This window comes from Triticum urartu, chromosome 4 (assembly GCF_003073215.2).
Source record: "Triticum urartu cultivar G1812 chromosome 4, Tu2.1, whole genome shotgun sequence".
Taxonomy (NCBI): Eukaryota; Viridiplantae; Streptophyta; class Magnoliopsida; order Poales; family Poaceae; genus Triticum; species Triticum urartu.
Genome location: NC_053025.1, coordinates 192027672 through 192039565, shown reverse-complemented (window position 1 = coordinate 192039565; position 11894 = coordinate 192027672). Strand labels below are relative to the sequence as shown.

At 45.6% G+C, this 11894-nt stretch overlaps 1 protein-coding gene across 2 annotated transcripts; it reads left to right on the top strand.

The window, feature by feature from the left end:
• Nucleotides 1-380: 380 nt before the first annotated feature.
• Nucleotides 381-11782, top strand: LOC125551270 (meiosis-specific protein PAIR3-like). Of its 2 annotated transcripts, none has more exons than XM_048714441.1 (11): nucleotides 381-537; nucleotides 1208-1285; nucleotides 1429-3087; nucleotides 3205-3352; nucleotides 8783-8923; nucleotides 9002-9065; nucleotides 9145-9294; nucleotides 9433-9491; nucleotides 10481-10615; nucleotides 11108-11199; nucleotides 11279-11782. In XM_048714441.1, exons 2-11 carry the CDS (start codon nucleotides 1253-1255, stop codon nucleotides 11345-11347), a joined length of 2550 nt encoding a protein of 849 aa, XP_048570398.1. In that variant the 5' UTR covers nucleotides 381-537; nucleotides 1208-1252; the 3' UTR covers nucleotides 11348-11782. The 2 variants fall into 2 exon arrangements, with proteins under 2 accessions (XP_048570398.1, XP_048570397.1); XM_048714440.1 differs by having other exon boundaries at nucleotides 8993-9065.
• Nucleotides 11783-11894: the final 112 nt, after the last annotated feature.

The window sequence follows — 11894 nt, the reverse complement described above, 5'->3', positions numbered from 1 at the left end:
TAGATGGACCATGGAAAGGACATGTGAAAATGAAACAGGTGGTGCATGTGAGCTGTGTTCATCCGGGCAATGCTCGCAAATGGGCGTGCTGGGCTAGATGCCATCAATTTTATTCAACCAGTTAATAACTGCATTTTAATTTGTATGTTAATTCCTGTGTTCCGAACAGTATCAGCCGAAAGTTTCCCTACGCTTTCCAAACCTATGTTTTACACATGTTTTCCTTTCCCATTCCTACGTTTTACACTATTTCCAATGTTTTTCTTACCTGCGTTCCAAACGGCCCTTAAAATGAACTTTTTCCTCCGGAAATCACCACCCCTCCTCCCGAACACCCCGCCACCCCCCCCCAAAAATCCCCCCCCCCCCCCCCCCCCCCCCCCCCCCCCCCCCCCTCTCTCTCTGGCGACCATGGCGACCGAAGCCTAGGTCTTCCCTGCCGCCGGCCGCGCCCCTGGTCCATCTCGCCGCCGGCCTGCTACCCCGGTGTACCTCGCCGCCGCACGCGAACTTTTAGGGTTTATGGGTTGGAATTAGGTGCCCATCTGTGGATTTCCTAATCTATACGTTCTAATTTCGCCTCGGTTGCACGCTTGTTATTGCATTTTTTTCGCTCACGTCGTCTGATTTCGCTGTGCTTCGCTCGGTTCCGATTGGTTGCTATGGAACACCTGATCCTCCATGGATCTTATTGTTGGAATGTTTTTTTACACGCGGTTCGCTGCCGCAAGTCTTACAAATGTGTCAGTATTGCTTTCCCGAGATAAGTTACTCGACCTAAGCTGTATTGCTTGTGGAAGGCGATCTCTGAACGCTGAGACCACGCTTAGTCCGGTGCTCTATGACACAGTTGCACCTGTTAATTTTAGTCTTTTATATTAATTCAATATATGCTTAGAAGGGGCTGGTCCTAGTATTTCTCCTAGTAAGCTAAGTCGATCTGGTTGGTATGCTCTTACTCTCAGCAGCATATTCAATTTGACTCATTATAGTACTGCATAGCAATTCAGACCTGGCATAAGTTGCACTTGACGAGAATATTTTGCACAGTTATGTCTTATGTGCATTTCCAAATTTGGTCTCAGGCATGACTTATAGTCTCATATTGTATTTAACTATTTATACATCTGTGGAGCTTAATTTGATCCTAAAAGATGCTCTAACATTGGTGGAACCTTACCTAATTCTCTTGTTCTCCTTTTATCAGATTCAACTTTAGTTAATTTGGTCTGTTATTATCCCAGAAGCTGCAATGGCGGAAATTGAAAAGCTGAATATCCAGAAAGTGAGTAACAACTTCCTCTGCTAAATTGTAGGATGTGCCACCTGTTTCAGCTTTAGCTGTTCTTTCACAGTAGTACTTCCTCTGTAAAGAAATGTAAGAGCAGAGGGAGTATTTAACAACTCATGCATTATGATGTGGTCTAGGCTACATCAAGTGATTACTGGAGTTTGGCCAGCAACCTGTATCCATCTGGTAAATTTCCTAAGGTATCAATTGGCATCCCAACTCCAAGGCCAGGTTCTGTATCAAGAAGCAGAGATGCTGCTACTGTCCCTGCATTCGAGAGGAACCCGTCTCAGGGAACTGATGGAAGATCTAGACCCCTGAAAGGTTATAGTGCTTCATTCCGGGTCTCACAAGAAGCTGCAGACCATGGCGGATCTGCTACAGAGGCACCCGAAGCCGCCCCTGTTAAGGCTTCTCTATCACAACCTGATGACCATGCACGTGAGCAAACCGGAACCTTTTCCTTTGGAACAAGAAAAGAACAAGACAGCCAGCTTGACCAACTGCAAGAGACGCCCTTCGTGAATTCACAAGGAAAGCGCCAAGTGGAATCTGCAGATAAAACCAAACCCAACAGCGAAGTTCTCAGGATGAAGCTGTGGGAGATCCTTGGTACATCACAAACCAAGCAGACTGTTGCTTCACCAAACCCTGAAGACAATGAGACACCTAACCAACCTAAAAGTTTAACTGCCAATGGACCATCTTCAGGGAACAAGAAGGTCTACGCATCACCTTTTCCTGATAATATCAAGACACCTGATCTGCTGAACTGTCAAACAGCTACCTATGCAAAGAGTAAACCATCCTCTGATCCAATTGAGTCAGATTCGGGTACTCCACAAGTAGTTGAAATAAGGCCTGTTACTCGCACCTTGGGTCGCAAGAAAGCACCAGCAGCCTCCAAGAAGCAGGATAAGAGCCAGAGTGCAAAGAAACAGTTGTCTACTTCATGTTCTGCACCCAAAAAGAAAACACTGGACAATGTATTTATTTTTGATGAGAAATGCACATCCAAAACTGCGGGGAAATCTGCAATTGGTAACTCTGGCTGCTTGAGAAATCTTAGAAGCTCAAATAGGAAGGCTAAAGTAGAGCTTAAGAAGGTCCATTGTTCTGACATGATTTCTGACAAGATCACACCGGATGATAGGGGAGGACAGCTATCTTCTAGAAATGCACCATCAGAGAATAAAGGAGAGAAAACCACCTCCTTTTCTTCTTTGTCACGAACTGGGAAAACTGCTGAGAGCTGTTCTAGAAGCCCTACAAGGGAGAAACGGCTGAATGGAATGGCTAAAGTTGGGCCTCAGAAGATGCAGTTTTCAGAAAAGTTGCTGCCCACGACACTGAATGCAGGTGAAGATAAGCTCTCTTCTCAGAATATTTCATCAAAGAGCAAGGAAAATTATTCTTCATTGCTGCACCGCAAGGAGAATGCTAATTTGAGCAAAGCTTCAGACAGAAGCCCCCAGGCACATAAAGCAGCGGGAAATAATTTTAACTCGCCACCATCTGGTACTGCTAGTGCATCACCTGAACCGAAAATGTACCCATGGGACAATGAGGCAAATCCCCAGGTAAATTGTAAACTCGGAGAGAAGTTTGCCAGTCCATTGGCAGACAGATTCAGAGACATGCGAGATGACTTTGTGAGTCCTACTTTTGCAACTAATGTAAATGGCTACCGCGATGGAAGTGAAATGCTACATGATGACACATACAGCCCCAAGTATCCAAAAAGTAACAGGTCAAGATCAAGTTCCTATGCTTCTGATCCAGGGTCTGAGCCATTGGTAGGCTTTCCAACTCTATAAATCTTTTCCCAGCCATTGTAAATTTGTTTTCTCTATACTCATGTAACAGAGTAACTCTATCTGTTTGTCACTCATTCATGTACTGCTGATATCCAGGATGGGATGGATAAAACCGATGAGTTATGTAACAGTGGATCTCCTAATTCTCCAGAAGAAAGCGAGGACAAAAAACAACCAATTCTTTCACCCATTCCGCGAACTGAAGATGAAATGGCTCAAATTTCTATTCCAAGCTTTGGGAAAGGTCAGAATACTGACTTTGCAACTTTCAATACACATTAATACTTTTTACATGCAAATCAATAGTTTTCTAGAGTATGTTTTGTTCCTTTCAGATTTAGTGCTACATTTATAAAACCGAAGGTGACAGTGTTAGTTTACAGAGTACTATTATCCCTTCTGTTCTGCATGAGGACAATACTCTTCTGGGACACATTTTCCTTTATGTATTTACATATATAAATTGACTGTTTCTCTATGCATCTATTACCGGTTAAATACTATTGGCAGAGCTCCTGTCCTTTTTCCTGAAAAAAAAAGTTAAACATTGGGAGTTAGAGAATCCAATAGCAAAGTTTTTTTTAAAAACGCTAGCTGTTAATTTGCATTTTTCCACTGCCATGCACTTTTCTAACCAAAGCACATTCTTAAGCGCACATTAAACGCTAGGTGTGTTTTGCTATCACTTAGAGCTTAGGCATGTTTTTTTAGCTATGACCGGTAGTCCTACTTATTGCATCAGCTCTATTGCCGAAAAAGGCTTTCGCCCCGCTTTATATATAAAGCAATGATCCACAACATCCCGGTACAAACGCACGCCTCCACAACACACGCACACACCCAAGGCAGGATACATAGGCGCTGAGCGCAGCAACACCAACCCTAGCACTACAAGAGCAACAAGGGACTTCAACCGTGAACATGCCACCGCGAAGAGATGAAGCCGCATACGACGAACCATGGGCTCCAAGGCGGCGCCTTCAAGAAGGTTACGACACCGGAGCGTCGTCACCGCCCGATCCGAGGATCAGAGTTTCCCCTGGAGCAACACGACGGGCGATGAGAGCCGCGGCGACGCTTTCAAGAAGGGAACGAGCTTCGCCGCCGCCGGTCCGTCCGAAGATAGAGCAGGTTTTCACCCCGGCCAACGCTCACCGCCTCCGAATGCCACACCCCGGCAACCATGCCGCCCGCACGGCCATGGTCACCGGGCAGCACCGAGCCACAGGCTCTGCCCAAGAGCATCGTGCTACCACCACCAGGGCCGCCGCCCCGGCATCCAAGACCTTGACACCACCTCCCCCGAGACCCGCCGCTACCCCAACCAAAGAGACGAGCGGAAAGGCCCCACCTTTCGCACCCCTGGGTAGCTCCTAGCGCCGAGACCCAATAGGCCGGCCAAAACTAGCCTCCGTCGATCCGTCCTGCAGCACCGGGCGCGAGACGAGTTCGGTCCTGCCGCCGGGCGCGAGGCGAGCTGGTCCTGCTGCCGGGCGCGAGACGAGCTCGATCCTGCTGCACCGGGCGCAAGACGAGCGATGAACTGTCGCTGGGAGAGGCCAACCCTTCGACCAAAGTAACGCCCGGACGACGAGGAGAGGGTCGAAGGCCGAGAAACCACCATCGCCGAGAACCACCACCGCAAACACGCAGTAGTGGTCGCCAGCACCTGTCGAACATAGCCCGTGCCCCCTTCAGGCGACAAGTCCAGACCAGGCCTAGCCGGACCTGACCGGAGGACAGCAGGAGCGCCACCACCAGGGGAGTCGGGCAGAGAAGGCCCAGACCCCGCCTCCACGCGCGCCAGGCCCAAGCCCAACCACCGCCGGAAGCAGAGTCGCGAGCCCTCGCAGCAGATCCGATCCACCTCGACCATGGCGAGGACCCACGCGCCGCCCCCGATGCCCACAGCCCCTTCACACGGCCGCCGGCAGCCCGCGCCTCCGCCGCCTTCTGTTGCCACCACGCCGCTACGCCCTGTGCCCACGCCATGCCGTTGCCTGACTCCGACAGCCCGCGCCACCAGGAACCAAGCAGGGGAAGGAAAATGCCCCGCTGCTGCTGATGCTGGCCGGGCTTTGCCCGTCAGCTCGCCGTGGCGGCGGCGAGGAGGGGAGAAGGGGAAGGAGAGGCCCTTGGCCAGCGGCTAGGGTCCCCCCCCCCCCCCCCCCGGCCCCGGGGGGGGGGGGGGGGGGGGGGGGGGGGGGGCCCCCGGCGCGGGGGGGGGGGCCCCCCCCCCCCCCCCCGGCGCTCGCGGGAGCGTCGCGAGGGGGGGGGTGCTGGTCTTCTCTGCTTCTCCTTTTTCCGCATCAGCTCTATTTCCACCATTTTTTCATAGCAATCATTGATCAATCACTATCAGCGCCTGAGCATCCAACAGTCCTACTGTGTCTTTATGGTTAAGGCTCTCCAAAGCATGATGCGCTCATTCTTAACTATTGTATGAAGTGCTTGCTCATGAGAAGCCATTCAGATGGAATAGAAGCAACATTTGGTATATTCTGTCATGTGCATTCATGCTACTTTAAATGCGTTTCATTAGTGTTTTTTGCTAAGTGTTTTTTGCCAAGAGTCTCAAGTATGGAGTGGTAGACGTCAAGAGGCAAAGGGGACTGGATTATCTTGGTCTAAGCTGGTCGTTCGGGACTTGGTTCTCAATGCTATCAGCACATATGCCCCGCAAGTAGGCCACAATGAGAGCACCAAGAGGGAGTTCTGGGAAGGCCTGGAGGACATGGTTAGTTGTGTACCTATTGGCGAGAAGCTCTTCATAGGAGGACACCTCAATGGTCATGTGGGCACATCTAACACAAGTTTTGAAGGGGTGCATGGGGTTATTAACTTGAGAAGATGTAGTAAACTAGGATTTTGTGATCAATCTCAAAGAGACAAATCTCCTGTACGTGTACAACCTGGACTTGTTCTGAAAGTGGCAACCAAAACAAACAACCAGATTGATGCACACCTTGCACCAACGTGCTAGTGTATGAACCCTTCCTTCCATGCACACACATGTACCTCTTCCCACGTAATGCATGCACGTTCAGCATCTTATTTTCCTCTTTCTTATGCAAGTGCATCTCTGTCAATGCCATAGTATGCATGCATGTAACTTCAGCTAAATTTGCAATCTTCTCATTGTATTTCTTATCAACACCAACATACTTTGGCACATATGCATCATCAGTCTGTGTTGATATAACAGAAACATCGCTAACAACTTGAACAATTACTGGATTATTAGTGCCAATTATTGACTTTGTCATATCATGGGGGCTTTGGCTATGGCAGTTGGAATCAATAAGGACAGGATTTCCTAAGCTTCGCTCTAGCCTACAACATGATCTTAGCTAGCACCCTCTTTAAAAAGAGAGAATCCCAATTAGTGACTTTTAATAGTGGTCAACACTTCAGCTAGATTGATTTCGCCCTCTCGAGAAGAGAAGACATGCGTGCTTGCCTTGGTTGCAAGGTGATACCTAGAGAGAGTGTTGTCCCTCAACATAAGCTTGTAGTGGCTGACTTCTGCTTTCGAATTCGTGTCCAGCGGGATAAGCGCGCCAAAGTCGCTAGAACGAAGTGTTGGAAGCTCAAGGGAGAGGCAGGTTGGGCTTTCAAGGAGAGGGTTATTGAGGAGGGCCCTTGGGAGGAAGGAGGCGACGCAAACAATATGTCCAGAAGGCTATTAATGAGAAGGAAGACTGTTTCAGACGCCTACACCTGGATTGGAGTGCAAACAACATAGAGAAGTACAAGGTGGCAAAGAAGACCGCAAAGCAAGCTGTGAGTTAAGCAAGGATCAGGCGTATGAGGACCTCTACCAACATTTAAACACGAAGGAAGGCGAAGGGGACATCTATAAGATGGCCAAGATCCGAGAAAGGAAGACGAAGGATGTCGATCAAGTCAAATGCACAAGGACGGAGCAGATCGACTTCTGGTGAAGGACAAGGAGATCAAGCATAGATGACGGGAGTACTTTGACAAGCTATTCAATTGAGAGAATGAGAGCTCTACCATAGAGCTGGGCGACTCCTTTGATGATACCAACATGCGTTTGTCGATGAATCAGTCTGAGGTTAGGTATACTCATTAAGGTGTATAGAGGCCTCGGAGACATATCGATAGTATGGCTAGCTAAACTTTTCAAGCAAACAAGATGTCTGAAGAACGGAGGTGGAGTGTATTAGTACCACTCTTCAAGAACATTGGGGATTTTCAAAGTTGTACTAGTTACCGTGAAATTAAGCCGATGAGCCATACAAATAAGCTATGGGAGAGAGTCATTGAGCACCGCTTAACAAGAATGACAAGCGTGTCCAAAAATCAGTTTGGTTTCGTGCCAGAGAGGTCGACCATGGAAGCCATTTTCTTGGTACGATAACTTATGCAGAGATACATGGAGCAAAAGGAGGACCTGCATATGGTGTTCATTGGCTTGAGAAGGCCTATGATAAGATACTGCTGAATGTTATGTGGTGGGCCTTGGAGAAAAACAAAATCCCAACAAAGTACATTACCCTCAGCAAGGACATGTACGATAATGTTGTGACAAGTGTGCGAACAAAGTGATGGCGACACTGATGACTTTTCAATTAAACTAGGACTGCACCAAAAGGGTCAGCTTTGAGCCCTTAACTTTTTTGCTTTGGTGATGGATGAGGTCACAATGGATATACAAGGAGATATCCCTTGGTGTATGCTCTTTGCAGATGATGTGGTGCTAGTCGCCGATAGTCAGATGAGGGTTAATAGTAAGTTAGAGCTGTAGAGACAGATTTTGGATCGAAAGGTTTTAGGCTTTCTAGAACTAGAACCGAGTACATGAGGTGCAATCTCAGTACTACTATGCACGGGGAGGAGGTTAGCCTTGGTGGGCAGGTGGTACCTCAGAAGGACACCTTTTGACATTTGGGATCAATGCTGCAGAAGGATGGTGATATTGATGAAGATCTGAGCCATCAAATCAAAGCTGGATGGATGAAGTGGTACCAAGCTTCTGGCGTCCTCTGTGACAAGAGAGTGCCACAAAAGATAAAAGGCAGGTTCCATAGGATGGTTGTATGCCGCTGAATGTTGGCCAACTAAAAGGTGACATGTCCAACAGTTAGGTGTAGCAGAGATGCACATGTTGAGATGGATATGTGGCCACACAAGGATCGGGTCCAGAATGAGGATATACGTGAGGCTTGTCCAACATCGTCTGAGATGGTTTGGGCATATACAACGTAGGGCTCCAGAAGCGCCGGTGCATCACGGACGGTTAAAGCTTGTTGATAATGTCAAGAGATGTTGGGGTAGACCAAACTTGACATGGGAGGAGTCCGTTGAGAGAGATCTGAAGGACTGAAATATCACCAAAGAACTAGCCATGGACAAAGGCGTGTGAAGTTAGCCTTGTTTGGCACTAAAAGGTTTTGTTGTTGTTGCTTTAAGTTCAGTATTTTGACCACTATAGTTCTGGAAAATTAATAACGTGAGCCAAACTTTTCCCACATGCTGTTGGAGATGTATAAATTACACTGTTATATACTCCCTCCATCCCAAAATAAGCGTCTCACTTTAGTACAACTTTGTAGTACAAAGTTGAGACACTTATTTTGGGACGGAAGGAGTATATCCAAAAATTGTTTACCTGCGATGTGTTACTAAGTAATTGGTCCTTCATGCGCAGGATATAAATCTCGCAAATGGCTTTCAGATGTAGACAGCCCTGATAGATCTCCTCCAGAAAATCTGGATAGGAAATCACATCTAAAAGAGGGTAGAAGAGGCAAACGGCGCTTGCCTTCGCCAATTCCTTTTGCTACTTCTGGTAAAGTTGATTACCTTCTTGCGTTCGAGTAATGGTTGCAGTTCATATTTAATATGCCATCATTACTAGTTCATTCAGGAACACAAGAAACTATAATGTCAGACAAAGAACCAGTGCAATGCCCAGATGACTACCTAACCAGGTCCGTTTTATAGGTTGTATAAAGAAATACATATTCGATATTGTTGGTCGGTCCAATTTCATTTCTTCATTGTAACCAGGGCTTTTGATCAGTTACTGGTGGTGCTGGGAAGGTTTCAAACCAAGATCAAGTCTGAAACAAGAAACAAAAGTTCTCAGATACTGGCAGGTACTGGAGAGATAATACGCCAGCACCTCGAGGGAGTTGAGGTGCAGATGCAGGATGATGTGTAAGATCTTTGCCGGTGCTACCAAGAAACTACATCTTATCTGCATATACACACCTAATTGTGTGTGTGTGTGTGTGTGTGTGTATATCACATATATTAGAGGTGTAACTATTTTGACGCATTCAACTGTATTTTCAGGGATAAGCTGGTCAATGCAGGGAAATCTAAAAGAAAGCGACTAGAATCAACATTTGAAGGTACAACCTATATTATGTTACTGCAGAAATTAATTTTGTGGTCTGTTATTGTGAAACATGAGTTTTATGACAATTAGACCCATTAGTCAGAATCCATTCAGAAAGCTGTATCTATAAAGATATTATGTACTGGTGTTTTGATCCATTGTGCCACTCATACCTAACCTATTTGGATTATTCAGCTCGAGCAATTTGCATAATCTTATACTTAAATAAGTAGTAGATTTCTCATATATAGACATATAAAGTTAATCATGATCCGATTCCTGAGTTATGTAGGTCCGCCATATCCTAAACCTTTTTAAAACATAATAAGATGACTGCCCCCCCCCCCCCCCCCCCCCCCCAAAAAAAACTTATCTAGGTTGATTTTGTTCTTGAATCACTTTCATTGCCTGAATACTGAAGCATAAAATCAGTGCCATGAAATATTATTTTGAGAACATTTAATGTACCAATTCTTTGAATCTGTCTGCAGCTATCCAATATGGTTTGGTTTTTTCTTACTCCCTCCGTCCGAAAAAACTTGTCCCAAGCTTGTCCCTCAAATAGATGTATCTAGCACTAACTTGGTGCTAGATACATCTATTTGAGGGACAAGCTTTTTCGGACGGAGGGAGTATTTACTACTGTATCGTCTACTCTTTCGACTTTTTACTGTGTATGCATATATATAGGCTTAGAAGTTAGAACCTACCCCCTCCGTCCCATAATATAAGAATGTTTTCCAAGCTAAAACAGCTTGAGAAATGTTCTTATATAATGGGATGGAGGGAGTATTTGGTTGGTATGCTAACCATGCCACACCACAAGTTAGGTAGGTTTGACTAAGTTAGTCGCCTGTTTGGTTAGTAAGGTACACTTGGGGCAAGATTCCTTTGTGAATCCTTGTACTTTACCTTGTTTTCTTGCATGTCTTCTTTTGTTTCTCTTGAATAAACGTTAGTTACTCAAATGATATAACCTGGTCCTATGTCTTCTGGTTGCAGAGCAACAAGAACAGTTAAGGGTTCTTCATGAGAAGTTTAAGGAGGAGGTTAATCAGCAGTTGCTTGGTTGCAAGAACTCTCTTGAGGAATTTGAAGCCTATCATGCAGAGCTGAAGGGAGTAGCTGACAAGCAAAGTAAGTTTAACTTCAAACCTTGCACTTGCAAAATGCAAATGAAATATTTACTCGCTGGACTATTTATTACAAACTGATACTGCATGAACTCCCAAAAATGTGGAACATGTTAACCTTTGTCAAAGCGGAGCCGTATGAAGTATCACCATTGTTGGAGCACTTGATTACAGATTGCGAACTTTATGTCATATAACTGATCCAGGCACATAAGATTACAATATTGTAAGGTTTGAAGTTTGTTGGTGAATAATGTGGTTAAATCAATTTTTTTAATTGAAAAGAAATGATTGCCTAATTGGCACACGGTTAGAAGAAAGTCACCAGTGAAGTAATTATAGTTTTAGCTCACTGTAATCATTGTTAAGAGGCGAATGGAATGAATCATCATACAGCCACTTGAATTAATCTGTTTAAATGCTCTACTTTCCTAACCGTTTGCCACCTGAATTACCACTACTTAACCATGGTGTTCTTTTATGATTGCATCAACAGAAGCATCACACAAGAAGCTCCTCCAACATGCTGAGAGAACAGTTGCTTCTCAGCTCAACGATGCTGAAATCAAAATCTCGGAGGTTCAGAAGGTAAGGCAAACATCATTCCTAAACCCCAGGGATGCCGTATTGATCAAATGCTAACCTTTTCCAAGAAAATGTTTCACAGAGAGCCCGGAAGAAGATGAATGGCCTAAAACACGTGCTCAAGGAGCTCATCACCGAAACTGCATATTGATCAAGTTAACCTCGCTACACAAGTAGATAGATAGCTAAGGCGAAACCAGTAGGGCACCACGTCACAAACAGGTCCACGGCTCCATTTTACAAAGGGTATAGAAGGATGGTGCCAGAACGCATTTAGAGTTCTTTTGCTTACAGTTGCAGTTTGAACTATGCCTTAGTACGAGCCTATATCCGTAATTCTCCGTAGCATCGTTTGACCTTCTCTACCATTTTGAGTCGGTGACTCACTAACTTACCACCCATTCAGGTGCGCACTAGTGTCTTAAACCATGACGCATTTCTTCAATGAATCGTGTCCTGACTCGAGTAATGTAACGATCCAGTACAAAATCAATCGCAGATGCTTAAGTTGAATTTGCTGCCATGTGAATGCGATAATTAAATCGAGTGTACTCATCTGGTGGCATCTTTGATTCTTTTTTGCTTATGCCCTTTTTCTTTGAGCTTTTGTGCATGAGATTTGGATCGGAAGAAATTAGAGGCAATGTATGTCTTTGCTGTACTCAAATGGCAGACATCTTTGATCATTTTTGCCATTA

What these genes read in the sequence shown, in the direction of transcription:
- LOC125551270 (XM_048714440.1), top strand. Translation starts at nt 1,253, where the DNA reads ATGGCGGAAATTGAAAAGCTGAATATCCAGAAA. An exon ending in AAAAGCTGAATATCCAGAAA is followed by an intron (nt 1,286 to 1,428) that starts GTGAGTAACAAC and finishes GATGTGGTCTAG; the next exon opens with GCTACATCAAGTGATTACTG. An exon ending in GGGAGTAGCTGACAAGCAAA is followed by an intron (nt 10,616 to 11,107) that starts GTAAGTTTAACT and finishes TTGCATCAACAG; the next exon opens with AAGCATCACACAAGAAGCTC.